Genomic DNA, 26524 nt, shown 5'->3' on the forward strand with positions numbered 1-26524 from the left:
TTCAGATGGTAGCAGAAGTACCCCATTAACTAGATATTGGAAGGGTGGTTATTCTTTTGGCAGAAAAGCAGAAGTGGAAATTTAGCCAGGACACTGAGGGTAGCAAAACTGCATTTCCAAAGTTCTTATGATCCAAGTAATTTTAAATGGTAAAACTCCCTGTATTTGTGTGGGCAAGCACTTAACTAGAGAGATAGAAGTTACTTGCTTGGTGGTTTAATACTGTTACTTCACTCAACATTGATTGAAAGGTATTTCTACCTTTTCCATCTAAAGACTGACTTTTCAGGCTCTGCTCTACCTTCTGTAAGCTAGTGAGTTCATGTACATGATAGTAAAGCTGCAAGAAGGAAATACTGCTTTGGATGTACTTTCGGAATAGTAAAATACAGACTTCCGAAACTGTAAAAGAAAGGAGGTAGTAACTGGTGGAAAATAAGAATATGAAAGACCTCCACATTTATTCAGGTGAGATTAGATTGATTTTTTATTGTGTTTAGTTAATTGTTTGACATTATTATGCTCTTTAAGTTATTATAACCTCCGAAGTGGAGTGTATATACATACAAGCACTACTTGTGGTCCATTCCAGTAATATTTTAATCAGAGGTTCTTGAAACAGCAATTATTATCTTTAAGAGGAGATCGCAGAAATCTTGATTGAATTAACATCTGGAAACTGTAATGGAAAGTGTAATGGAGAATGTTAACCCTGTCAGATGCTTGCAGAATTTTCCTTTGCTGCTTTATTGGATTTAAACAGATAAATACATTATACTTCCTGTGTATAGAGAGGGAACTGTTGACTGTATAACATATTTGGTAGTCTAGCTATGGTGAAGAGAAAACTGCTAGCATTAGTGAAATTACCTAAAAGTGTGATGCTTCAGGAAGGTTGTCCTGCAACAATAATGGATCTGAATCTCACAACAGACTCTCATGGTGCTTCTCATGTAATTTTCTTCAAAACTTAGCCTTGATCAGTTTTTTTTTTAGCTCTCACTTCATGTTTCAGTGGAAAGGCATTTATATTATAACTTCTGTCAGCAGATGGATAACATATTTCCTCAGGAGTAGTAAGCTAGAGTGTGGGATAGACCTGCTTTATTCCACTCATAAAATACAAAGATTTTTTATCTGAAGGAGAAGCCATGTAGGCATCCTATTAACTTCTGTAAGGACAACCATCTTGACTGTGTTCTGGGCAATGGAAAGAATTTTGGCTTCCCTGGTTGAGGCACTTAGTGGACAAAGGCAGAGTATTGCGTCTGGTTTTGTGAAACCAAGTGCTGAATTTTACCTGGGATTCACACCAACGGCTGGATGGTATGGTGAAGGGAAAGGTGTTCCCCCATTTCCTGCTCATCTGGGCACCTAGATGGAGTTTACTTTGCAGCCAGAAGTAACTGTCATTCCTGCTAGGATGTTCTAAAAAACAAACAAACAAAACAAAACAAAACAAAAACCTGAGGATGGTTTCCATGGCAGAAGCTAAGCTCTGCAATACACAGAGAGGTCCTTTCTGAGTAGGCTGGAGAAGGCTAATGGGGACTTTGCTCTTCTGGGCAGTTGGGCAGTTGGCCTTGGTTGGCTTCATAATGGGGGAAGTGCTGGAGAGCTACAAAGCAGAGTATGGCTCATAGGGTAGCTGAAAGTCCAACTAAATTTGCCATAAATGTAAAGGGAGGTCATGGGAATATTGGATAGACAGCCACATCCATGTAGCTTAGCAAAGCCTGTGTTTGGTTATTCTCAGTTTTGTCACAACTGTTCTTGGAGCTCTGTGCTGTGACTAGGGCTCTTTTCCTCAATAGCTTTCATTCAGTTTTCTATCTTTGTCTGCAGTAAGCCCCTGATGCTGGTACCTGGACTGGGGTGGGCCAAGATAGAGTTACATCCACTTGTAGTATGATAACTTTATTTTCTAAACTACAAACAAAACTGATCAAGCCTTGAAAATAATGGCTTAGGAAATGCCAGCAAACAGAGGGAATGGGCTGTTCTTCCCAGGTGCCAGTGCAGTCAGACTCTGGCCAGTGTGTGTGTTTAGACCAGGACTTCAGCCACCTCCAAAGGTGGGGAAGGGGTGGTTGTTCCAGCCCTGCAGGCAGACAGTGTGTGACTGTCTTGGTCCCACAGGTGTTCTGCTGCCTGCACCATCATCTCTGGCAGAAGGCTTGGCATGGGCTTTGAGTCAAGGGGCTTTGAAACTCCAGTGGGATATACACAGTATTAACATGGGTGATGTATTACTCCCTCAGGATTCATAAGTAGTACTGACAAATTTCTTGCAGTCTGCATTTTTTTCATGGTCATAATACAAGGTGGGAGGCTTGAAAGGTTTAAATAAACACCTATATTAAACTGTAGGTCATATGGCAACAACAGTCATATTAGGAACCTGCTACAACTTATTTTTATTGAGCAGTTTCCATAAAAATCAAGATCTCTGCCTGGTATTTGAAGTATCAGATAAAAATTTTGCTGCAAATAGTAATTTGCTTTTATTCAGCACTGACTTGTTTCCTTCACCCACTGTAGTCACTAGAAGGCTGGCAACTTTAAAACAAAGCAAAAAGTCAAAACTGTATTTATCCAATCATTGAAATGCACTATAAATCTTCAGAAAGATAACCTGGAGCCTGTGTGCTTAGCCTTTGCACAGAAATTTTCTAAATAGAGTGTTGACCTCAAACAAAATTTATATTCTTTGAGTTAGTGCTGTATTTATTTGAAGTCACTAAACACTGTAAACCCCATGTAACAGGACAGCAAAGAACTGTGCATTGTAAAACATATATTCAGACTGATCCCAGGGAAACAAATCTGCTTGGCTTTTTATTTCTTTATTACTAGTTCTTAGTTTTATAAATCCACATGCTTGGAAGCAGTTTGCTTTGTGTCCATTATTTCAGCATTTACTTCTTAACATCACTGAAATCCAAAGAGGAAGGAACAAAAAATGCATTTTAAAACAAATTGTGAAGTAAGATGAAGAATAAGTTGAAACAATTAAGCCACTTAAATGAAATTCTGGTATTGATTTTTTTTTTTGCTTTTCAGAACATTCTTTTCATTATATCATCTCGGAAAAATCTTTCATGCATAACAAGGTTTAAGTTTTTGTGAATGCTTCAAGATTTGTGGTGTAACTGTGACTTTTATATTTCAAAACGGTTTTTATTTTCCTCCAATAGCACTTTTTTTGTAATAGTCAATAGAATTAAAACAACAATAAAAATTTAAACATATTAGCTGATCTTACATTTTTGAAAACAGCGATTAAAAAAAAAATCTGAAAAGGTTAAGACCCTGCAAATTTTTAGGTATCCTTCAAGAATATACTCAATTGAAGGAAAAAAACTCAACACTCTTATTGGAAAGTATTTGTACTTCAGACATTGAAAACATTAAGATATTAATATTTATTATAATTTCTTCATGAAATAAGATTAGTCTTTCTCCTTTGGGAATATGGCCGTTATTGAGACAAGCAGGTCAGGAACTATTTCCACTGTTTTTTGTGTGTGTAAAACATAGCACCTGAAATTAATTGCTAGGAGTTAAAATAGTAAATTAGCAAGTTTAGAGAGCTAAGTATTTTGAAATAGAAGTAAATGACAGAAATTGTTCATATTTCTTTAATATGAAAGACCTGAGAAACATGTCCCTTGGAATTCACAAAATAAGTTGACCACTCTTCAGCAACTGAAATGATCACAAAAGGCTGCCAAATGAAATGTAGTCATGTCATGAACATTTGAAATAGATAAAAAAAGGTCAATTTTCCTCTTTATACCTGATGCCACAAAAACACATCTGCTTGTCCAGGGAGAGAGCTTTGAAGAAACCGGCCAAAAGTTTTAGAGGGAAGAAAACTTTTTGCCTCCACAATACACATGTTGAAGGGCTTCAGATGTGTTATTAGGAAGCTCATTAACCTAATCCCAGAATATAATTCCAAGTGAGCACTTATGTTTGTGATAAACACTGGAAAAGCTCAATACAATGAAATGCAGAGGAAGGCTGTATTTGCATGCTGTATATGCAGTGCTGGTATTAGCTCTTTGGCAGTGATGCTGTTTTTCTTCTGAATAAATGTGACAAAACTTTCTCTGAAGTCATAGAATCATATAGCTTAGGATGGTTTGGTTTGGACTTCTGGGTTGCCAGAACCACATCTAAGGAAAGGGCCACTCAAGCTACTGTGTACTGGACACCAGATGAGACCCATCTTTGAGTATCCATCTTGCAAGTACTACTGATTGGTGCCTGCTGAACCTGTGAATGCCATTGGGACTTCAGCTCCTTAGTGACAGAGTTCTTTTAAAATGATGACTTAAGGTCCTAGTCACTGAATTGTCCTTGAAAATATTTTCTTTCTCAGAGGCTTGTTGAAAAAAATATGGTACTCGCTGTTATCCTTGACTCATGGCTACCCTTGGCTGCAAGTGTTTAGATGACTGGATCCTGTGTTAACTGGTGTTTCTGAGACTGACATTCTTAGGGAAATTTTTTTTTAAAAAGCAAGTTTTTTGAACATAAAAATCCTCCGTTCTCATGGGCATCTGTACATATCAGAGGCCCATCTTGGGATGGTGACAAGATAAACTGCTGTGTTGTAAGAGTGGAGGAAATCTCACAGGATGCTGAACCACTGAATCTTTATGCTGTATTCTTGAACAAAGAACATTTGTACCCTGTGGTATATTTCACTAGCTCTTAAATGATATCTATTACACTATATAGTGTCATTTGTATGGTTTAGTTGTGTCTGCTCTATATATTTGCATCTGACATTTTTGGGGGTTTTCATAAACAAACAGACCACTTAGTGTAACTCAGGAGTCATACAACTTGCTACCGAGTTCAACACAATTCTTTTCCTTTCAAACAACTCATACTTTCACAAAGAAAACTAGGAAGTAGAATCTCAAATTACATTCACAATTTTTTTTTTCCAGCTTTATCTTAAGTAGTGCTATTATTAATGAATATTAGCTGGACCTTGATTCAAATTCATTGTATACATGTTTAATTGATGTTTTTTTTTCTCTCTCTCTCTTTCCCTCCTTGTCTCTTTCTCCTTTTCAACAGTCCTGGTACCTGGGCTAGCTTGGTTCCTTTCCAAGTATCAAATAGGACACCGATCCTACCGACAAATGTCCCAAATTATGGTTTGAACATAATTGGAGAGCCTTTCCTTCAAGCAGAAACAAGCAACTGAGGGAAAAAAAATTAAAAGCAAAATTAAAAAAAAAAAAAAAAAGAAAAAAAGAAAAAAGAAAAGAAGACAGTATGAGAAAAGAATCTGAAGAAAGAAGAACAAAAATAGACCAGCAATTGCAGCTCTTACAATCAGTAATTCTCTTATGGTTGAAACTGAAATGATATACAAAGGGTCGATGATATTTCACTGATGAGTAGAATGCAGCTCCTCCTAAGTAGCCTTTGTTATATGAAGTCCGCTGGGAAATAGATGTTCTGTCTCTGACAATATATTTTAACTGACTTTCTAGATGCCTTAATATTTGCATGATAAGCTAGTTCTGTTGGTTTAGTATTCTTGTTGTTTACGCATGAGATCACTATTCCTGGTTATCTCACAAAACAAAGGCTAGGCAGTGACAGCAGAGCTGCAGGAGGAGAAGGGCCGTGAGCCAGCCATTTTCTCAATAGTCTGATTTCTAAATGTTTTAAAAATAAGCTCTGTAGCCTTTAGTTATCAGTATGGATTTATTAAACTTTGGCCCTTAATTCAGCCTTTTTCTAGTGTGTTATGCAGTTTGAAATTTTCAATCAGTATGAACACACAGGCTCTATGGAAGAAATGCCTCTACGCAGGTAAAAGTGTTATCTTCTCATGCAACAGTAAAAAAAGAAAAGGAAAAAAATAACATTTTCCCCAGTAAAGAAACACTTACAGAGGCAAGTGCAATTTAAAAATCATATCTAAGAGGTCATCGCTATAAGTCCTTCAGCCCTTGGACTCTAAATTGAGGGGATTAAAAATAAAAATAAAAAATTACTTTGAACAAACTTATTTTTCCCCTCAGTTTTTGAGGGCATTAAAAGGCATTAAGTCAAGACAAATCATGTCCTTGAGAATAAGAAATCAATGGAAACACAGCACTTATGTTGGTTTAGCTGCTGCCTCCACAGAGGGGTAGGATTTATTTATTTAAAGTTACTTGTTGCATCAAGAACCCATAGGGTTTACATGTTTCTGTAAAATCTACATCATAGAGACAAAGACATAGGCAAATCCATGTCACAAGGGCAAAGCTTACCGTTTACAAACTGGTAATACCAGGATGGGGATATGTTGTATTTAAATAATGCACTCTTAATGTAAGTCTAATTACAGGGTGCTGTAAACTTGCATGGTGCTTTCAGAAGTTAGCCTTGTTCAACAATTTTCACATATCGACAGAAATATAATGTGCATGGGCAGACATTTTGCCTCTATGTCTCTTTAAAAATTTAAAATACTCTTTCCAGTAATCCTAATTTGCACGAAGATATAATGTCCACATTACGTGCCTTGCCTTGAAATCTAAAAAATGGAAAAAAAGAAAAAAAGAAAAAAAAACTACAAAAAAAACTGACATCACTACACTTGTTTTGCTGCATTTATTATAATTTTAAATCTTTACCATTTTTATGACAAAATATTTTGTACTCCAGATGCGAAAAATGTGTGACATCATGGATTTTTTAGACAGTTATACATTTATCTCACATTTATAGAGCATATCATGGCTGTGTATAGTTGCCGCTTAAGAATTGTAATCGACCAGCAATATTTTCAGTATTTTGGTGTTTTTTCTATTAACCTTTCATGTTTTTCATCTTCCAATTAATATTGGGGGGAGGGGATACAAATTTATACGAATTATGCAATACCAAGTTTTGCCTATGTAGGTAGTGCTTTTAGCTGTATTGGTTATTATAGGTAAGTACATAGATTTAAAAAAAAAAAATAATGTATGCTTTTTTTTGTTTGTTTTAATTGACCAAAGTGGGTACTGCTATTTTTGCAGTGTGATGAGGTCCTTTTCTGTACTGAGAGGTGGACAGGGGATTTTTTTTTATACATACATATATATATATTCTGGGGTGGGGGGGGAGGATTTTTAACACTTTACAGTGTAGCTGTGAAGCAGTGCACCCTTAGCCAGGCAAGGGCTGCAAAGCAACTGTTCTGCCTACTGTGACAAACTTTCAAATAGGTTCCCTCTTTTTAACTTCCCACCTGGGGTGCAAGCTGAAATCATTTCTGGATTTAAAAAATAAGTAATGAATTCTGTTGGAGGCAGACTTGACTTGAGGAAATTGTTTTACTTCAAGGTTTTTTTCATGAGAAAGAGAGACAGACAGAGAAAGAGGTCAAGACCCACAGTGAGATGAAGCCTTTTCCATTCTGGCAAAGATAATGCATCCTGAAGTGTTCATGTTAGAAAATGTTTTTAGCTCAAAATGACAAAGACATTTACTTTGTCTAGGAAATGTAAGTACAGGGCCAAAATCTTTGCTGGCATAATTCCACTGACTCCAATGGATCTGGAGCTGCTCAAGCAGAGAATTTGCCCTCCTTATTCTGCTTGTTTTTTTTTCCTATACATAATTCCTTTTATAGTCCACTCCCCTCTCGCCCCGCCAAGTTTCTTAATTCAGCATTTGAATTACAATTTTCAGCCTGGTTGGGCTATGTCAGAAGTTTGCAGTCTTCTCATAGAGATCAGATGGAGACCTCTGGGGTGTAGTGGAGGAGGAGTTTCTTTACGCAAAGAATTAGACCATGGTGGTAATAAAAGTGTGTTTCCAGTAAAATCCCATTTTGCAGACCAGTAATGGGCCTATTGATGGTGATCTCTTACACACAGGGGATCTTTGCAATGTATGGGTCAACACAGGGTGAAGTTTTCTTTAAAGCACAGTATTCTACTAGGGTAAAAGCAGAGGAGTGTATAGTCATGTGGATGGGAAAATACATCCCTTTACGGTTGTCTCTGTGTTTCGGAGGTTTTCTTACCCCGGAGCAGTCCCAGAGGCACAGCTCCAGCAGCAGCCACCCCAATGAGCCCTGGCCAGGGGCATACCACCATCAGTTCATTCTGGCTCCAGCTGAAGGGCAGTAAGAGCAGTAGTGGTGGCACATCCCCCTGTCTCCAGGAGGAGAGAGTGTGTAAGCAGGACTTGAATGGCTACAGAGATGGGAATTGTAGGAAAATAAACCTTTGAGATTTAGCTAAACTGGGAAAAAAAAAAAAAAGAAAGAGAAAGATAAAACATAAAAAGAAATGTGAGGGTCTTTGGTTCTTTTTCAGAACCCTGCAGGAAGTCAATTTGTTTGCTAAGCACATGGCAAAGTCTACTAGACCCACGCACAGTGCACCTCAGGTTCTGGCCTGGTAAAACAAAGTATGTGTTGTCCTTTACACATGTCATGACACAGAGCAGTCTGGGAGCAGAGTTGTGCTGGGGGCATGTCCTTGATTAGTTCCATTAACAAGGTGTTCCCTGAAAGCTTTTAATACCACATTGGGACAAAACTGGAACGAGTTCAGGCTTCAACATGAAATTTCCAGAACGGTGATTGCCTTTTGTAGGAAGATAGATGCCCTTAACAGAACTTACATATTTTTTAATCTGGCCTCTTGTATTAAAAAAAATCTGAGCTTAAAGATGCACTTTTTTAGAGAAATAAAGTCATTTAAACTGTCATTCAACAACTGTGGGTTTTTGTTACCTGCCTCTCTAATAGAAAAGCCTGCTTGGAAGATAATGAACTTGTAATTTACTGTATGCTTTGTTTTAGGTTGGCTTTGTTGGTTCTTTTTTTTAAGCTCAGCAGTCAAAAGATTAAGATAAGATTGAGAACTCAAATCCAGTCTCTGGCCTCCTCCTTCACCAGGAAGTGTATTCTGACTAAATTGAGCCACCCCGTTCTATGTGCACTGTTCTGCCTTTATTAAGTTGCTTTGCAGCCCTGGCCTCATGGCTGTGCCACTGAAGTGTGTTTCCCCTGGAGTGACATGAACGCTTGAGGCTTGACTAAGGAAAAAAAAAAGGCAGTGAAGGAGACTGTACATAAAGACATGGCAAAAATATTAATTATAGCAATATAGTTGTGGGGTGATGTTCAGGTGGGCAGCTCCATTGAAAATATGTGAATGAATTTGTGAAGCTGCAAGTAGCAAGAAGAAAGGATGATCTTCTGACTAAACCGCCTACCTTGTAGACAGTAATTTGTACACTGTATAGTTTTGTTAAGAATTTTTTTTAATTAAAATACCCTTGTTTGTAAAGCTAACTTTTTAACAATTATAATGGAAATACATTTCCATTTTTAAACAAGAATATTCTTTGTTTAGAAACTGGACTTGGGTTAAAACTCTCCAGTTTCTTAATTTATGTATTAAAAAAAAAAAAATCTGTCCATGTTAGGAGTTATTTCGCATATTCCTGTGCTTGAAAAGCACAGGTTACTAATCCTTTAAAAATGTAAATGGAGAAAATTATATTTTATGAAGGTTATTTTGTTGTATTTAGTATTGGAAAAGTTGGTTTTCAGAGCATTTCAAAATGTTGGAAGCACCACTGTCTTTTTTATTAGTATATATGGCCTTTAGCAAAAGTTTTTGTGATTGTTACATGATGGTATTTAAGATTAGGTTCACAGAGCTATTCAGGATAGGCAGAGAGCTAAAACAGTACTTAAGTCTCACACAGCTGTGTCCTCAGGGAGCAGAATTTTGGATTTGCAACTTGTAGCTTCATAAGGACTTAATGAAAGAGATTGCACAAAGACATCTGTGACACCAGAGTGTGTTCTGTACCTAAACCTAAATTTTATGTACTGTGTGAGATTATGAAGGCTGCAGAAAGTTATCCCATATTCAGTGTACAGTTTTCACTTTTAATGAAAAAACTCTCTAATGTTGCTGGCAGTAAGGCCCCAGGCATGACATCCTTTATGGTTTACATGATCCTGTCAAGGTCTTTTGTTAATGTTAACCAGCTGTATGCTCCTGGATTTTTTTATTTGGTTTCTATATAAAACTTTAGGGAAAAAAAAGACAGTAAAATCCCATGCCAGCTAATCAAGTTAAACAGGAAAGGCTCAAAGCTGAATGTTCTTCTCCATGCTGAAGGAGCTGAAAACCGCCTCCTTCTTATTTGCACTTTCTGCTATTTCCCCAGTTTCATTAATTCCTCAAAATTGTGTGGGTGTGGTGGAGCACTGCAGTTGGAGGATAACATGGACCACTGATTTTGCCCTTTAACCCTGCACAATGACCTTTGCATCAGCCAAACTTATTGCCATGACAACTCTTTGTACTGTTTCCATGCCACAGCTCTGTTGGTCACGTTGTCAATAGTAAAGGGGACAAGTTGGAGACGGTCAATTTTTACATTTTTTTTTGTTGCAATTTTTTCTTCAATGGTTGTAAGTAGTTGTTTGTTTTTTTTTATGATAAAAGGGTTCACTAGTTAGTACTCTTTAGAAATATCTGTGTGTTGCAATTCAGATGTATGTTGAATTTGTGAAAAGGGCTTCAGTGCCACTAGCATCATGAATAGACTAAGCCTTTGATATTTTCATTGCATGATACCGTAACAGTAAAACAAAAGGTGGCCTAAATAAATGGAGAGCAGTGTGAGCTAGTGACACTAAAGCCAGTCTTTGTATTACTGTATTTTTGACAGAATGATTTTGAAAACTGTGCTACAGGGACTGATGTGGCAAATGTATCTCTATATGCAGAAGGAAGTTTTTTAAGAAGTATGGCTTATTATGCATTTTTCATTGAGGGCATTGAAGTTGCATGGACTGATAGAAGTTGATGCAAAATGAGAAAGAAACAAAAACCAGCAAAATGTTTACCAAAAAAACTCAAACAAATGAGCAGTGCCTGTTCAATTTCACAGTCTCTGTTGAGTTCAGTTGTAAATATGTTTCAGATAACATTTTCTTCAAAAATAATCTCTACAACATTGTAGAATGTGAGGGGTTCCTCAATCCCAGGCATAGGCTTCTCAAGAGCTGCATTAGATTATGTCTTCATCAAGCTGTTAATTTGTGCTTATATCATATAGAACTTCTAGTAATCTGGGAAGAGGCACCCCATCTCAATGATATTTCTCTGAGAAAACTTTTGTAGGGCTGTGTGTTTCTTTAGATACATTTAGTACAACTGTAGGTGACAAGTAGTCAGTTATTGCTTGCTAGCTACATACCAGGGTTGATCCATTTTAAAACTTCTGGCATTTTTTCCCATACTGTAGGCTATAAATCCTGAAGGTTACATTTTAATTAAAAAGAAGGTGTGTGCAGAGTCTTTGTGTAATGAACCTTCACTAGTAGGATGCATTACAGTACAGCTACTTAATTTTGGAATTAGGGCCCTCTGGCATCAGACCTGATTTTAGCCTGAGTGCTAACAAAGGTTTTTATTGTGCCTGGTTGGAGGATAAAGTGTTCTTTCTGGTACTTTTTTTTTTAGGTTACAAATGAACTCAACTGCCACAAGTTTTAAACTGGTGTAAATCAAGCTTGACTTAATGTGATTGTTACTGTTATATCCAGCCTATACTGCTAGCAGCTGCTCATACTGCAGTCAATTACTGGAAGCGGATATATTTCCTATGCAAAAACTGTTTAAACAATAAAAATGAGCTATGCTACAGACCTGGCCTTACGTTTTCTTTTCTGTCTCTAAGAGTCGTAATTGGTAATATCTTAGAAACAAACCTTAAACCTTGAAGCCTCATAGCACGGCACAACTTATGGAATTCTGTGTACACCTGGTCTAGATTTAACATATTTGTTTTCACACATTTGGGCTTAACTTACACTGAAAAAGGAGGAGAACAAGAGCAAAAGGAGATGCAATCAGGTAATCAACTCAATTTAAATTTTACATTTAGTTTTCACCATGTTCAACCAACCCTAGTAATTACACAGGTGATCTTGATGCCAAACTGATTTTTGCTTTTATATATTCTTCACATATATTTGTAGCTCTGTAGCTTATTACTGTATAACTATATAGATTTGTGCTTATAGTTTCCTATCCTATTCGACAGAAAGACAAACTAAATTCCTAGGCCCCTATCCTATCTTGCTTCTTCTGAGAACCAAGGTCAAGACACTGTCCCATAAACAACAAGCAAGGAAGGGAGGCTTCTGAAGAGGGCAGAACCAAAAGGGGGAATTACCTCAACACCTGTGTTTCTAACTGGGGATTCTTGTCAATTATGTAAATTTTCTAAACTAATAAAACTGTATTTGCTCTATGTCACGTGTGAATCTTCGGCATATTTTCGGCATGTACTTCAGCGTGTTGTGCACCTGAAGGGACCCTTCAAAAAAGGTAACTGCATTTTTATCACCTAATTGCATCTGGCTCATGATTTTAGGGACCAGAAAAACGCATCAATCTGAACTGCATCTCCTGTGATGTGAGATTAAGCACGATAGCAGAAGGTCAGGAGACCTCTGTTTTATTTTAATATTACTGATTTGTGACAGTCAATCTTTGATTTCTTAACCATCTTCATGATTGCATTTTTGTTGAATAAAAGCAGTAAGGTCCAATCTTCCCAAAATACTTCCTGAAACCAGAAATCTTTATGTTGGGTCAAGATCTTTCAACTCTACAAAAGAAATTATTTTTCGTAAGTGTGAATCAGATGTACATATGGAATGTTTCATTCAGTTCATGTTCTGGGGAATACAAAGTTTTCTTCTCAAACCACTAGGATTCCATAAACCAGTACCAACAGTTAACAAGTAAGATGCATATGGTCAAAATACTGGTGGGATAATAGTGTAAACATTTAAACTGGATTATATATAAATAATCAAATTTTGTCCCACAGTGAAGTGAAACAGCTCTCCATATACTTAAAGAAAAGTATTCTTCAATTTCAAGAGCATAAGCTTTATCCAGCTGCAACCAGTAGTGTGAATTTTTTTTTTAATTTTTCCCTACTGTTTTTTTAACACAATGACCATTTGTTTATTAAATGCACTATTTTTTCTGTGAGAGGCCCTTTTCTGTGTGTGTGTCTTTCAAAAAAAAAAATTGTCAGGCATGAAAATTTAGGAAATTCAAATGATTTTTCCTGCTGGGGTTTCACTGAATGGTGCCATTTGGCCATGATTTGAAGACTATATTAAAGCCCTCAGGTTTCATGTTTAAAGCTCCAAACCAGAAAACTTTCCTGAATAATCCAGAGACAATTAAGTTCAGCCCTGCCTCCCCTTTCTGATAAAAAACTGCCCTACTTCTTCAGCCCACTGCAAAGCATGCCACTTATGAAGTGTGCAGCAATCCTTCATGACTTTGATCCCCCACTCTATGCATGCCAGCTCTATGGTGACACTGATGGAAATAGCTGGAAAGAGAATGGCAGCTGCCTGAGACTGCCAGTGCCACAGCCAGGACTGCAATGCCATGCTCAAGATACACAATACAGCGTCCTAGAACACCAGTATGAAAATAGCAGGAAGGAGAGAATGCAAAGAGCATGACTTGCAACTTTGCGGTGATACAAAAAGAGGAACACTCCTAGTTCAGTCCTTTCTGCTTTCCCATTTACAAGACTTCTGAGAAGAAATGGACAAACATTTGGTTTTTTTCCCAAGTCCAGTGTTATTTTTGTGTATTTTCCCATGAGCATAAAAATTATAATTGAAAAATAACATTAATCTTGACACCAGATCCAAACACATGCACAAGCAACAAAGTAGAAGTGTGCAGTGCCACCACAAAAATTTTTGCTGCTTAAGTTATTATGTAAAGTTCTGAAATCTTTACTATATCTGAGTTTCTTTTTTAGTCTTAATTTCTATGCTGGTTACAGATCTAAATATGCACAGTAAAACTGTTGGTCGATCAGCTTCTGATTTCTTGGGTAATTGTTAAAACAAACATTGTCTTAGCATCTTGCTTGTGAGCCTTGACCCATGGGCATCCATTTCTTTGGGGATGTTCCTCTGACATTCTGTTTCTTTGGATCTACTCTCCTGACTGCTAGGGGACCCTTGGGAGTGTTTAACTGCCAGTATCTGAGTCACATCCTGGAGTGTCTATGAACACATGGAGGCTATTGAAAGCTCAGGACAGAACCAAATTTTGTCTGGAATTTGCTGTAGGGAAGAACATTGCTGCTATCCAGGTGATTCTCATGCACTTTGTCACATCTCCACTCAAGAGAGCTGCAGCCTAAAGTCTTTCTGGTAAGGTAACTACAAGATTGTTTCACAGGATTGTTTCATAGATAGGTTATATCTGTCACCCCAAGAAATGGTAGAACTATGTCCTCTAAGATTTAACAACAGAGTCCAAACTAAAGAAAACTGTTGGCGTTGTCAGACTTTGGCGACATAAGCAGGACCTAACCAAGATCTTCATTAGAAGAGGTATCCTACTTCTGCCTGGCAAATACATCTTTAGAGTGTTCATCAGTAGTTTATTTAAGTTCCTTGACATGAAAGCAGCCACTATTACCCACAAATGTTGACAGACTGAGCTGCTGAAAGCTCTAGAGAGCTGAGCAAGCATTCAAGTGCGTCTTGAACATGATTTACCTTTTATGGGATTCACCATTGTGTTGTACCCTGGTCCATTTTTCTTACTCTGTCATATCAGTATGTTCTCCAGACAAAGAATGGAATGAACAAAGTTACACAACATTGAAAAATATAAAACTTAAGGAAAAAAACAATATATGAGAGCTATAAGGACACCACCAGTCTTTGATATCAACATTCTCTTACACTGGGTGTCTGCACATGCTGTTATGTGATATCTAAACAGAACTTTGCTGCTTTAAAAAAAGAGGGATCGAGGAGTGGGTGGGATCTCTCCTCTGGAAAAACTGACTGATGCTACTGGGAGTCAATGAAATCCTTTAATTGATTTTTAACAAATCTTATTTAAAAACATCTATATTGCTGCCAGAGCACCTAAATTAAGGTGGACATGTATTTTTTCCAGGCCTTAATATGTATACCTTTTTCTTTTTTCTCCTGAGTGGGTGCCTTAGGGTGAAAGCAGATGTTCAAAGCAGAAGTAATAGTTTCTGCAGCTAAGATGATGCTCACTACTAAAACAATTGTCTCCATTGGCTATAATTAGATGCACTGCAGCTGCCAAAACCAGCACACATTGTTCTGGGCATACAGGCTGATACACTAAGGGCTGGGACAGGGGTAAGAGATGTATCTCCACATAACTGACAAATCAAGCTCTGCAGCACTGTGAAGCTGGAACCATATCAATTGTAAGCAGCTGTCTATTCAATTTTCAGAAATTCTCTGATCAGGTAATTGCTGATGTTTCAAGAAACAAACGGTACCCTCAGTTAGAGTGCTGAAATGCCACACAATGCAATGAGGTCACCCAAGGGTAGGTGGGGGCTTTAGTACTTAAAACACTTTTCAGGCATTATTCTCATTGTAAAACACCTCCCTCTCAAATTATTTGAGATTGAAATGTTTCCCTCAGTGTAGTTTTCTGCTGAAGTACACTGGAAAAATGTCACAGCTACTTATAGTAGATTTGTTTCACAGAGCAGAAAACACTGATTTGTGATAACCATTAGAAGCTGAGTGTATTTTCTGTTTCATGGAGACAAGAATACAAAGATAAGGTTGGGTTTTTTTCTTGGTGATGTTTTGGTGTTTTTCCTTTTGTTGCCTTTTTTTTCCTTCTTCTTTTTAGGTGGCTTGATCTCCTCCCACCCTCAGTCCCTCCTTTAAAAGGAATGTGATATAGAAATTCACTTGTATCCAATACCTAGTATGTTAGTTTGTTTTTACTATGAACAGAGAGGAAGACAAACACCACAGTACTCATAAAATACACTTAGTGATAAGAAAATTAACTAAATATAACAGGATGCCTCTAAGACTCAGAGCTTTCACAAGTTGGAAATATTAATATGTGGACTGTAGAGGAGTTAAGGCACTTTGGAGGATGTGAAAGTGAGGTAAGCAGATCATGCAAAAAAATTCCTGCAATCAGACATTCACCTGCTAAGCTTCTTTACTTAGTGTCTTCTGGGCATGCTAAGCTGGCATCACATTTACAAATGTGATGTGTCTTTACGAGTGCCAAGATCTCTCTGCTCAGGAGGAGACAACAGCAAGAGCTATGGGGTCCTGGCAAGCCTGGACTGGTGTATCAATAGGAAGGTCCAACAGTATCTGCTGTGGATAGCATGTTCCTTTAGGATAGTGGCTTTCAATCTTTGGTCCTAAGAAATCTTGGGGATCTTTAAAACACTTACATAAAGAGTGGAATAGGGAAGATAAATCGAGTGATAAAATGATGGCCTTCTTGTAGTTAGTTTTCCTGTCACATCATTATGTTTTTAAGGATAAATGCAAGACCCCTTCACAGCAGTTTTTAGATTTATAACCCTTCTGTTCAGACTTGTGATGTTTCAGCAAAGAATAATGTGAGGAACAGAAACCCCTGCTATCTTATACATTTACAAGTTAATTCACTTTGGATTTTGATAATTGTTCAGAGTGTCACAGGAGGATGATACTAGGATAAAACTAGAAAAGGAGCAGTCTTGTCCTGTGCTCAAGGATGAAATTTGGCTTGGCACAGCATCTCACTGTGAAACATTAAAACTCTCTATTCCCAGTGTTCTAGGGACTGAAGAGATGAACAACTGACATATCCAGACTAACAGCTGCCTTCATAAACAACTCCTGCTGCCAGTCCTGTCCTTGTCTTTCCACAGGCTCACAAGGTTCTTCTCCACTTTGCTCAGTGAATCCCCTTCTCTTTACCCTAATTCTTTACCCTAATTCTTCAATTAAGCCATCTCCTTCTTCTTGCCTTTGCCCTAATTCTTCAATTGCTAAGGCTCCTTACTTACCATTCCCCACTATCTCAGCCTGATGTCAATCAGAGGTTCCCTCATGCCGTGTGTTCTCCTTGCCTCTTCTGAGGATGAAAGGTGGTAGAGTTGGATCACTCTGTCCCAAGGAGGGAGGTGGCAAACAATGGGTGAGAAGGAGCTCAAGTAAGATTCCTTTTCATCCCAGGGAGCCATATAGGGACAAGTGAGCACCAAGAGCACCTGCAGAGATGACAGATATCCTACCCTCTTTTCACCTCCAGTGGCAGCAATTCTGCAAGAAGTAGCTATACCACAGCACCACTATATCAGAAGACTATCTCCAGTCTGACTTAAGGTTGGCTGACCTCATGTCTCAACAGAAGGTGGGACCTGCTGGGCTCAGTCATCTCAGAATTTAATCTTCAGATAAAGGTATATTCTGTCTTGGCCACACTTAAATCCAGTTTTTAATGGTGACTATTAAAATAAATGAACAAAAGCTGAGAGTCTGTGGTAGCCATGTGTTTTATTGCTGCGGCTGGATTATTTTGTCTCTATTATTATAGAGACAGTCAAGTGATTGTAGTATTTTAAGGAAAAACAACTTCCCTTTTATGTATTTGATCCAGAGTTGCAGTGAAAGCAAGAAAGCCTTAAAAAGATGGTTGAGATATGCTGGTAGAAATAGCCTTTCTGAAGGGCTTTGTTAGGCATGAGTGGAACAATGGGTGGAGAGGTCTGGTCCAGAAGTATCCAGCAAATGGAAAATTCCTGCAACTTGATCATAGTATAAGGCAAAATTCTGATTTTGAATTATGTTTTCTAGCAGTTAAAAGAGTGGACTGGGGACAATCTATCAAAATTAAGGAAAGACTGGTATAGAAAGGGAATGTTTCAAATTAATGGCATCTAGAAGCAGCTTCAAGGATGTCTGCACTCCCTGTTCCCTGGGACAGACAATACCTCTGGGGCTCTGTGCTTCAGTCAAGTCCCCAGGCTATGAAAGCAGGGAGGTGTGAGCTGGGCTCAGGATCCTGCCCTAGGACCAAACTGTGCTCTATGCTTGCTGATAAATGTAGCACTCTGGTAGGTCCCAGGCGCTGTACCACAGAATCTATAGGAGATTAAAGGCAGAAATATTAAAAACAGTCTATAAGCAGGAGCTTAGTCTCTAATGCCTCCATCCAGCCCGGTCTAATGACACCAAACTTATGTGCTCTGCTCTTGATCTTGTGTGCCAGTGTTCAGGCACATGGATAATATCTGTACTTGGGCTGAATTAAAAATCTACTTTAAAGAAAAAAATGCAGGTATTTCCTGAGGGGCATGGGTCAAATCGCAATCATTATCATTAACTCTTAGTAAAGGACAGAGCGGATGCTGAAGACTATAAAGTTCACATAGACTCAACAATGTTTAATGTTGTTTCATAAGAAAAAGTAGCTCTTGAAGCCAATATAATTTCAAAGTTGTGTTTTGAGAGCTACGCATTGAACTTTCCAGTTGATTTGCTGATAAATATGCATGTATGTCATCAAATGTTTAATTGTGAGTGCTCTCAGCAGAAGCACAGTCTACTGAAGGATGATTTCCAATAATCATTTTCAAAATGAAAGCCCATGGAGGCTGAAAGCTGGAGTAGCCAGGCTTTAACCTTCCTGTATCTTTGATTCTATATGGTCAAATAGCATAACAGCACTTACTTACTTTACAGGAACTTATGCTCCTAGATTTCACTGAGGGTTCTAGGTGTTCCCATTCATATAAGTAAGAAACTACTATTACAACCTCAATTCACATTTTTGGAAGAACCAGGTTTTGCTTCTAACATAGTTTGTTTCCACAAAGTTTGAGTGATGAGCAGTGCTTTCTCTCTCTGTGGAAGTCCCTCAGCTACATTAAGAGTTTTAACAGATCTCAAATTCTTCAAGCTGAAGTTTTCTAGTTTGAGTGAAGGAATCAAAATCGCTTCCTCTGCAGTCAAAGGTTTCTTGCAAGTCAGAAACCTTGCAAAGAATGAAAACATTTACCTGTTTGCCTTGGCTCATGGTACTACTCTGCTTTTTTTGTTTCTGAAATATGAAAAACCATCTAATTTCCACAACTGGTCTTTGATTAAGCAGAAAGTTTCACCGGCTAAGGAAATAAATAGAGGGATATTATTTCCAGTGATGTCATTACCTTAGCAGTTATAGGAAAAAAGGAAATATTAATGACTGCTGCTCAAAGCCAGAGCCTTTGCATTGCTAAAAATGTAGCATTCAATTGTATTTTAGTGCTGAGGCTTCCTCTCTGAGAAGGAATTTGGAAAAGTGCAAACCTTCGCCAGTAAAGACAGCCTAAACCAACTGAATAAAGAAATCTGATACTTTGGAAAAAGATAAAAAGTTCTCCTGAGAACTACGTAACTCCATATATGGGCTCTGTACGTGGGAGTTCACGACTGAGATGCCTGATTCAACATAAACAGTACATTATCTCCACAGCAGGCTACTGGAAATGTTGAACACCACATGCAGGAATAATTGGAGAATAAAGTTCCCCAAGCTGAGTTTACAATTTTTTTACATTATTCCCATTTAATATTCCACATTCAGTATTAAGTTCTTTCTTTTCAGCTAGTTCAGTGATGTTGATTATACTAATAGGCAAAAACTAATTCTTCAGCTGGAGGAAATGTTAACAAATTAACTGATTATTGGCATTCCTTTGCACAATTTGCATGATCTGAATGGTTCCGTTTCCATTTTGATTGTACATTCAGAACCCGGGTGAAAGTCTTAGTTCCCTTACCAAATACCTATTTAATGAAAAAGTTCTCTAAAGTATGGCTTCATTGAAAGGGATCAAAATTTAAAAAGCTGAAGAGATGTATATCTGGATGGCAAGTCAGCTCAGAAATGAATTAATCGTGTCCTGTACAGTGGTGTTGCATATTGCAGCTGAGGAGCTGCTCTGAGAGTGTAGCAGAGGTGACCTGATGAACAAAGCTGCAGGGCAAACATTGTAAAGTGACTATAGGAGCTGCTGTCAATAAAGGGCAGGAATGTACTGATGAATTATGGCCTGGTTTGCCATTTAGAAGGATCAATTTAGAGGGATCAAGAGTAACAGGAAGAGTGCTCATGTTGGTTTTGCCTGATGTTTTTCCATTGTTTTGCTGTAAAAATCTGCAGATGAGGAACCCACCTGCTAGATGGGATTTGGTGTCTAGGTCAAAAGGCTGGGATAAAAAACCCAAGCATTGTCTAAAAATAATTAAGAGGTGCCTTTAGACACTATTGAACAAGTTGTTGCCATTTTTCAGTCTGCCTGTGTATGTCATTTTTTGTGAATGAATTTGTATGCTGCACAGAGTGCAAAATTTTTAAAATCATATATTTTTGCCAATAATGTGCTCAGAGCCAACCTCATTTATTGCTGTTAACATGCGTAGCATGAGTTGCAACTTCTGTTCTCCTCATTTACTATGTGGTTTTTTTTTGCCTTAACACTTAGAAGATATTGGTCTTCTGATTAGGTTTATGCTGACTGGATGTGCCTTTTTCGGCTAGACAGCAATTAATTAATCCAGCACAAAAGAAGTAAGAAATTTAATGGTGATGATAATCTAACAACTAATTTCACAATCACCTTGCAAGACTTCTTTTCTGACTTGAACACTTTCATGAATAATTTAGTATTTCAGTCCTCTCAAGTGGAAAGAAATTAATCTGACATCTTCTCTGATGAATCTGAATGCTGTGCTTCAAAAAACCCCAAAAGCCAACCGCAAGAACAGCAACAATACCAAAACAACCAAAAGTGAAAACCATCCCAAAAAACAAAAACAAGAAAGGAAGGGAAAAAGAGAAGCTGTCTGCTAAAAAGATGTACAAAAAAGGAGAGATGAAACATGACAAAAAAATGATAAAGGGAAAAAAAAAAGATATTTAAAAAGTAATGTGGTTTGAGGGCCAGATACATTAGGAACAAAGAAACTCTTGCAGCAAAACAGGGCCATTACCAAATGGAGATGATGAAAATTTCATAATGATGCTGGAAAGTCTGATACCAGAGAGGTGCTCCTTTAAAGGTATTCCTATTTGCAAAGAAGCAGAAAATAGTCCCTGTATGTCATCAGGATGTTGACATGCTTCTCAGTTCTTTGCCGAGGATAAAGAGCAGTATCTGCAAAGCAAAGGGCCAGAGTGGGGTCCTTGAATAGAGTCAAAGGCTATTTGTATCTGCAAGTATATAAATATGGAATTGAGAGTAGATGATATTTAGGGTCCCTTCTAATTCAAACTATCTTATGATTCTATGCAATATGTTAACTTAAAAAAAATATTAAGCGCTATAGAAGTTCCAAAAGCCTGAAAAAATGTTAAAGTTTGAATGGGTAGTTTAAAAAACAACCATATCATAAAAAGTAATGAGAACTGAAAAAATCCAGGCAAGTTACTCATAGAACCACAAAATCATTAAAGTTAGAAAAGATCTCCAAGATCATCAAGTCCAACCTTCAGTTGCCCAGTAAACTTTATCAAAAAGTGCCAAGTATACTTGTTTTTTGAACATTTCCAGGATTCTGCTGCTTCCCTGGGCAGCCTATTCCAATATTTAACCACTCTTTCAGTAAAGAAAGATTTTTACTAATATTCAATATTTCCTAATTTCCTACTATCCTGAATCTCCCCTGGTGCAACTTGAGGCCATTTTCCCTTGTTCTATAACTAGTTGCCTGGAAAAAGAGACTGACTGCCACCTTGCTACAACTTCCTTTCAAGTAGTTCTAGAACACAGTAAGGTCTCCCCTGAACCTACTTTTCTCCAGACTAAACAACCTCAGCCGCTCCTAATGAACCTTGTGCTCCAGACTCTTCATGAGCTTCATTTTCCTTCTCTGGACTCACTCTTGCACCTCAATGTCCTTTTTGTCATTAGGGCCCCAAAACTGAACACAGGATTTGAGATGCATCAGTTCCAAACACAGGGGAATGATCTCTTCCCTGGTCCTGATGGCCACACTCTTGCTGAAACAGGCCAGGATGCCATTGGCCTTCTTGCCCTTCTAGGCACATGCTAGGCCATGTTCAGCCTCTGTTGACCAGCATCCCTAGGTTCTTCTTGACTAAGAAGCTTTCCAGCTGCTCTTCCCCCAGCCAGTTGCATTTTTGAATGGGGTTGTTACGACTCAAGGACAAGACCTTCCACTTGGTCTTCTTGAAGCTCATACCACTGGCCTTGGCCCATTGAACCAGACTGTTCAGATTCCTCTTCAGAGCCTTTCTACCTTCCAGCAGATCAACACTCCCATCCAACTGGGGCATTGCTGTGGCTTTTACATGTGTCTGCAGTGATAGTGAAGCAGTACGGTTGTCCTGCAATAGCTCAAAGCTATAGCAAGAACAGATAATCTTGGAGGAAGAAATATTTTATATATATGGAGTTCAGAAAAAAGGATTGTGGGAAATTTAGAGTGCTTGAAATATAGAGTGGTTTCTTTATCAAATATATATGACATACAGTAGTAGGAAAATGCCTTTAAGTTGAACCAAATTAATTGGTTCAATTCAATTGAATTCAATTTAATTTTAATTCAATTCAATTCAAATCAAATTTTAAAAATGTAGATTTTGTTTTTTTAAAGATTGATGTTACTAAAAAGCAACCAAAAGAGATGGTAGAGTCTTCAGCTCTCAAATTCAAATAAAATACTTTTTTACATATTTTCTTAAGCTGTTTTTCCACCCAATGTAAAAATTACATTCATATCAAAATAAGAATATCTGGATAAAATTTACTAAACTGTCATGATTGGACTTCAAACCAGACTGGTGCCATACTGTGCTTCTTAGCGCCTTTTGTGGATGTCTGTTCATGAACATGTAATGCCTTAATTCCTTCTGTTATCTTTCAGTATCATTGTCGAGGAGTGACTTACTAATAAAAAAGTACAAAGGAATAGGTTAAGATGATTGTTGTAGAGGTGGTGGAAGCAGGAATTATTAATAGGTTTTCTTTCTTGACCATTTCATTCTTTGTACAAATAAAAAATTCTAGGTTCTGAAACCAAATGGCTATTGAACTGTACCTTGTACTTTCAAAATAAACTGTACATCATCCAAGTTTGGTTTTAAAAGTTTTATTTCTGTTTTAGAGGCTCCATCAGTTTTTATTTTAAACTTTGATTTGCTATTTATATTTTTTTTTCAATAATCTATTGAAATATTTCCTGAGTTCCACCTGGGTTTAATTTTTAAGTGTTTTTACTTTTTTCTTTTCTTTTCTTATCAGGCTATTCAAACTTTTGGTGAACACTGTGCAGGTAAACTATTTGTACGTATATGCTGGAAATTCAACTTTCTTGAAATCAGAATTTCTCCTTTTGTGTCTGTTGTGGGCTGACCTTTTCTGTCTGCAAGACCCCTGCCCACCTACTTTCTCACTCCTCATTCTCAAAAGGATTGAGGAGAGAAAATAAGATGAAAAAGCTGTTGGATTGAGATAAAGACAGATACGTCATTTAAAAATTACCCTCACAAGCAAAACATACTTGGCATATAGAAAATTAATTTGATTTATAGCCATTTAAACATAAACTGGTGATAAACAAGACAAAAACTAAAATCTCTTTCCCTCCACCTCCCCCTTTTTCCAAGAAATAACTTCAGTCTTTCATTCCAAATCCTCTACCATACCCCTTCCCCAAGAAGCACAAGAGGCTAAATAGGAGGTTACAGTCTGTCCATAACAGCTCCTCTCTGCTGCCTTTTCCTCCTCACACTCTTCCTCTGCTCCAAAGTGAGGTAACTCCTACAAGCAGGCCTTCAGGAAATAAGGAATTGATCCAACATGGGATCCTCCATGGCCAGTAGTGTGGATATCTGTTCTGGTGTATTCCTCCCATGGGCTAAAGGGAATTAAGTGCTCTAGTGTTGCATCGCTCTGGGGAATGGTTTTTCCCTGAAATATTTCCCCCCAAAGCTCTCTCAGATCTGGGCTAGCCTTGTAACTACAGGGGGCTGAGGAGGTAAGTATAAGTTGGCCCCCAATGCAGATATTTTATGAAACATTAAAAGCCCACGCAGAAGCTGGAGCCCTTAACTGAGGGTGTCAAAAGCTCTTTGGGAAGTTCAACTACCCTGTTACTTATTAGCTGCTTTTTGACTGGCTCTAAGTGACGGGGGTGAGGTCGGGAGCTTGCCAGCGCCTGAAGCAAGCCGATCCAGGGCAAGGACTCCTGACGCTGCTACGCACGACAATCACGATCCAATAGCAGCGGTAAGACCCCTCCGTGATATCCCGAGAAAAACTCCTAGCTGGGAGGGGAGCTTTTACCATTGCGACCGTGGAAACTGTGTCTGCCGGGGGCACTAGGACCTACCAGTCACAGTTTGTGTTACAAGCGGGCTTGTGTGCGTCTTTTTTCTGCTGGTCGGAGCCCCGGGGCGGGTGGAGCCGCCCCGAGCATTTCGGGGGTGGGGACGGCATGGGACGGGTGCCTGAAGCCAGGAAGGCGGCGGGACACCCCCCCGTGCCCCGGGAGCAAGGAGAAAGCGGCGGGAGTCGTGCTTCCCGGTGCCGCGGCTTCTCCCCCCCCTGCTCCCTGTGCTCTCTGTGCAAGAGGAGATTCGTGCTGCGTTGTGTCTCGAGGTAGATATTGGACAAACAGCTTTTAAAACAGCAGTATCATGGGCGCAAAGCTGTCTGTCCGCCAAAAGAGTACATTAAAACACTTAACAATATTTTAATTAATGTTACATTCCCACATAAGCAACTAGTCCACTTTGTCTGCTGGATGACAGTTGAATTATCAAATTATACCATTCAGGATATGAATTCCATTTCATTTTGGGATCAGATTGGACAGTTACTAACCTTAAAAGTTGAAAATGGTGATCACAAAGCTTCTCTATTTATTCCAATATTTTTACAAGCCCTAAAGCAGCTTTTAGAAGCGAAAAAAAGCACACAGCCACAGATAAACTTTCCAACCAATCCTTTTCCTGATTCCCCTGTTCCACCACAGTATCCTGGTTCTGAAATCGGACCCTCTTCCCTCTACCCTTCTCTCACACCTGTTTTCTCTCAAGAATACAGTTCTAACTGCTTCAAAGGTGAAATGCTCTCCTTCCAGAGCCCTGGAGGTGTGGCAGGGTCCCTGCAACTTGCAGAGCACATGTTGGAGAGGAATGGACAGAACCATGTGCTTCCTTCTTCTTCCCACAATCCTTTCTTCCCCCCAATCCCTTCCCACACTCCATACCCCTTGCCTAATCCCTTTGTGCCCTCGGCAGTTCAGCCCCGTCCTTCCTCCCTGTGCCTCTCTCCGAGCTGCCACGGGAATGGGGGAAGGGGTGGTCCCGGTGCAGCCTCTAAGCCGGATGGCGGTGGAGAGGGGGCAAGCCCAGCCCACTGCCCTGGCGGGGGCGGGGGGGGAGGCGATTGCCTCGCGGCAAGGGGACCAGAGCTGCCTCTTGCCAGACCCCAAGGGGTGGGGGAAGTCATACCCCCTGCCCCTCTGGGCACTGAAAGAGCAGCAGAATTTTTAGCAACTCAGAAAAATGTTGATGACAGCAAACCATCTGTAGCACCTGTCGTTTATCTTGGTAAGAGAAACGGCACCAGGGCTTACCAGACGTTATCCTATCAAAATAAAAAAAGAAATCTGCAAAATTCAGAGATAATTTGGGAGATCGAGTGAGATTTTCAAAGGAATTATGAGGGCAACCTTTAATTCAAATGAGATGGTACCCAGTGATATCAAAGATTTATTTGGATGCTTGCTAACTCCCTCAGAGTATGACCTGTGGGAAGGCAGGTGGCAAAGGGCTTTAACAGCACTGTTACAGGAGATTCAACAAACTCCTGGCGAAGCAAAAGACAGTGATGGTAACCCTATTACACAGGGCCACCTGTGTGGTGAAGGTGACTGGCACTGCCCAGAAAAACAAACTCGAGTGTTATCTAAGTCAGTTTTAGATAAAATCTGTAATGTTGCAGAAAAACATTTCATGAGCTACCAACAATTGAACTTAAAGGCAGTTATGTTAACATTAAACAGTTTCCTTCAGAAAATTTCTTGCAGTTTGTAGACTGTCTGAGAACACAAGTGGAGAGACAAGTACAAGATCCAGTGGTGTAGGCAGAATTGATTAAAGAAATGGCTCAGAGGAATGCTAATGAGACCTGTCGTAGAATCATTCTCAGCCTTCTCCTTGACCCATCACCTAGTCTCTCAGAGATGATAGAAGCCTGTACCAGGAAAGCAGAACTGTTCAGTAGTCCTGACAGCAATACAGGATTGCCATACCAATAGCTTGCGGCAGCTGTGGCACCAGGTCCAAGGAGGCAAACAGTGTCATCAGACCAGCTGCAGCAGACATCATCTGCCTCCGTTGCAAGAAACCAGGACATTTCACCAGAACCTGCCCCCTAAACCAGAAACAGAAAAAGTTCAACAAACAAAAAAAACCTGAATTTACAGTGCGTGCCTGCTGTTAGTACAACCACATGCAAAGATATAAATATAGCGGGACTCACATGGGAAAACACCTCTCTCTCAACAAAAAAAGAGGCAGGATGGGATCCATGGTGGAGGGGGAGCAGAAAAATAAGTGTCAAATGTTCAACTAACAAGGTTTGGCAGCTGCTAGGCCGATTTCGG

The 26524-nt window shown here is 38.8% G+C and overlaps 1 protein-coding gene across 7 annotated transcripts in view; it reads left to right on the top strand.

The window, feature by feature from the left end:
- The window catches only part of NFIB (nuclear factor I B), a 190539-nt gene that overhangs the window by 159356 nt on the left and 4659 nt on the right, over positions 1-26524 (top strand). For 3 of the 7 annotated variants that reach the window (XM_054002430.1, XM_054002433.1, XM_054002435.1), the window contains one exon: positions 5098-11693. The exons of 1 other annotated variant lie outside the window; for it this stretch is intronic. In XM_054002430.1, the coding sequence (XP_053858405.1) occupies positions 5098-5227 (130 nt within the window). In that variant the 3' untranslated portion in view covers positions 5228-11693. Of the gene's footprint in view, positions 1-5097; positions 11694-26524 lie in introns of those variants that run through there. 3 more of the 7 variants (XM_054002434.1, XM_054002438.1, XM_054002437.1) reach the window with 2 other exon arrangements.

This window comes from Vidua macroura, chromosome Z, assembly GCF_024509145.1.
Source record: "Vidua macroura isolate BioBank_ID:100142 chromosome Z, ASM2450914v1, whole genome shotgun sequence".
NCBI classification, from domain to species: domain Eukaryota; kingdom Metazoa; phylum Chordata; class Aves; order Passeriformes; family Viduidae; genus Vidua; species Vidua macroura.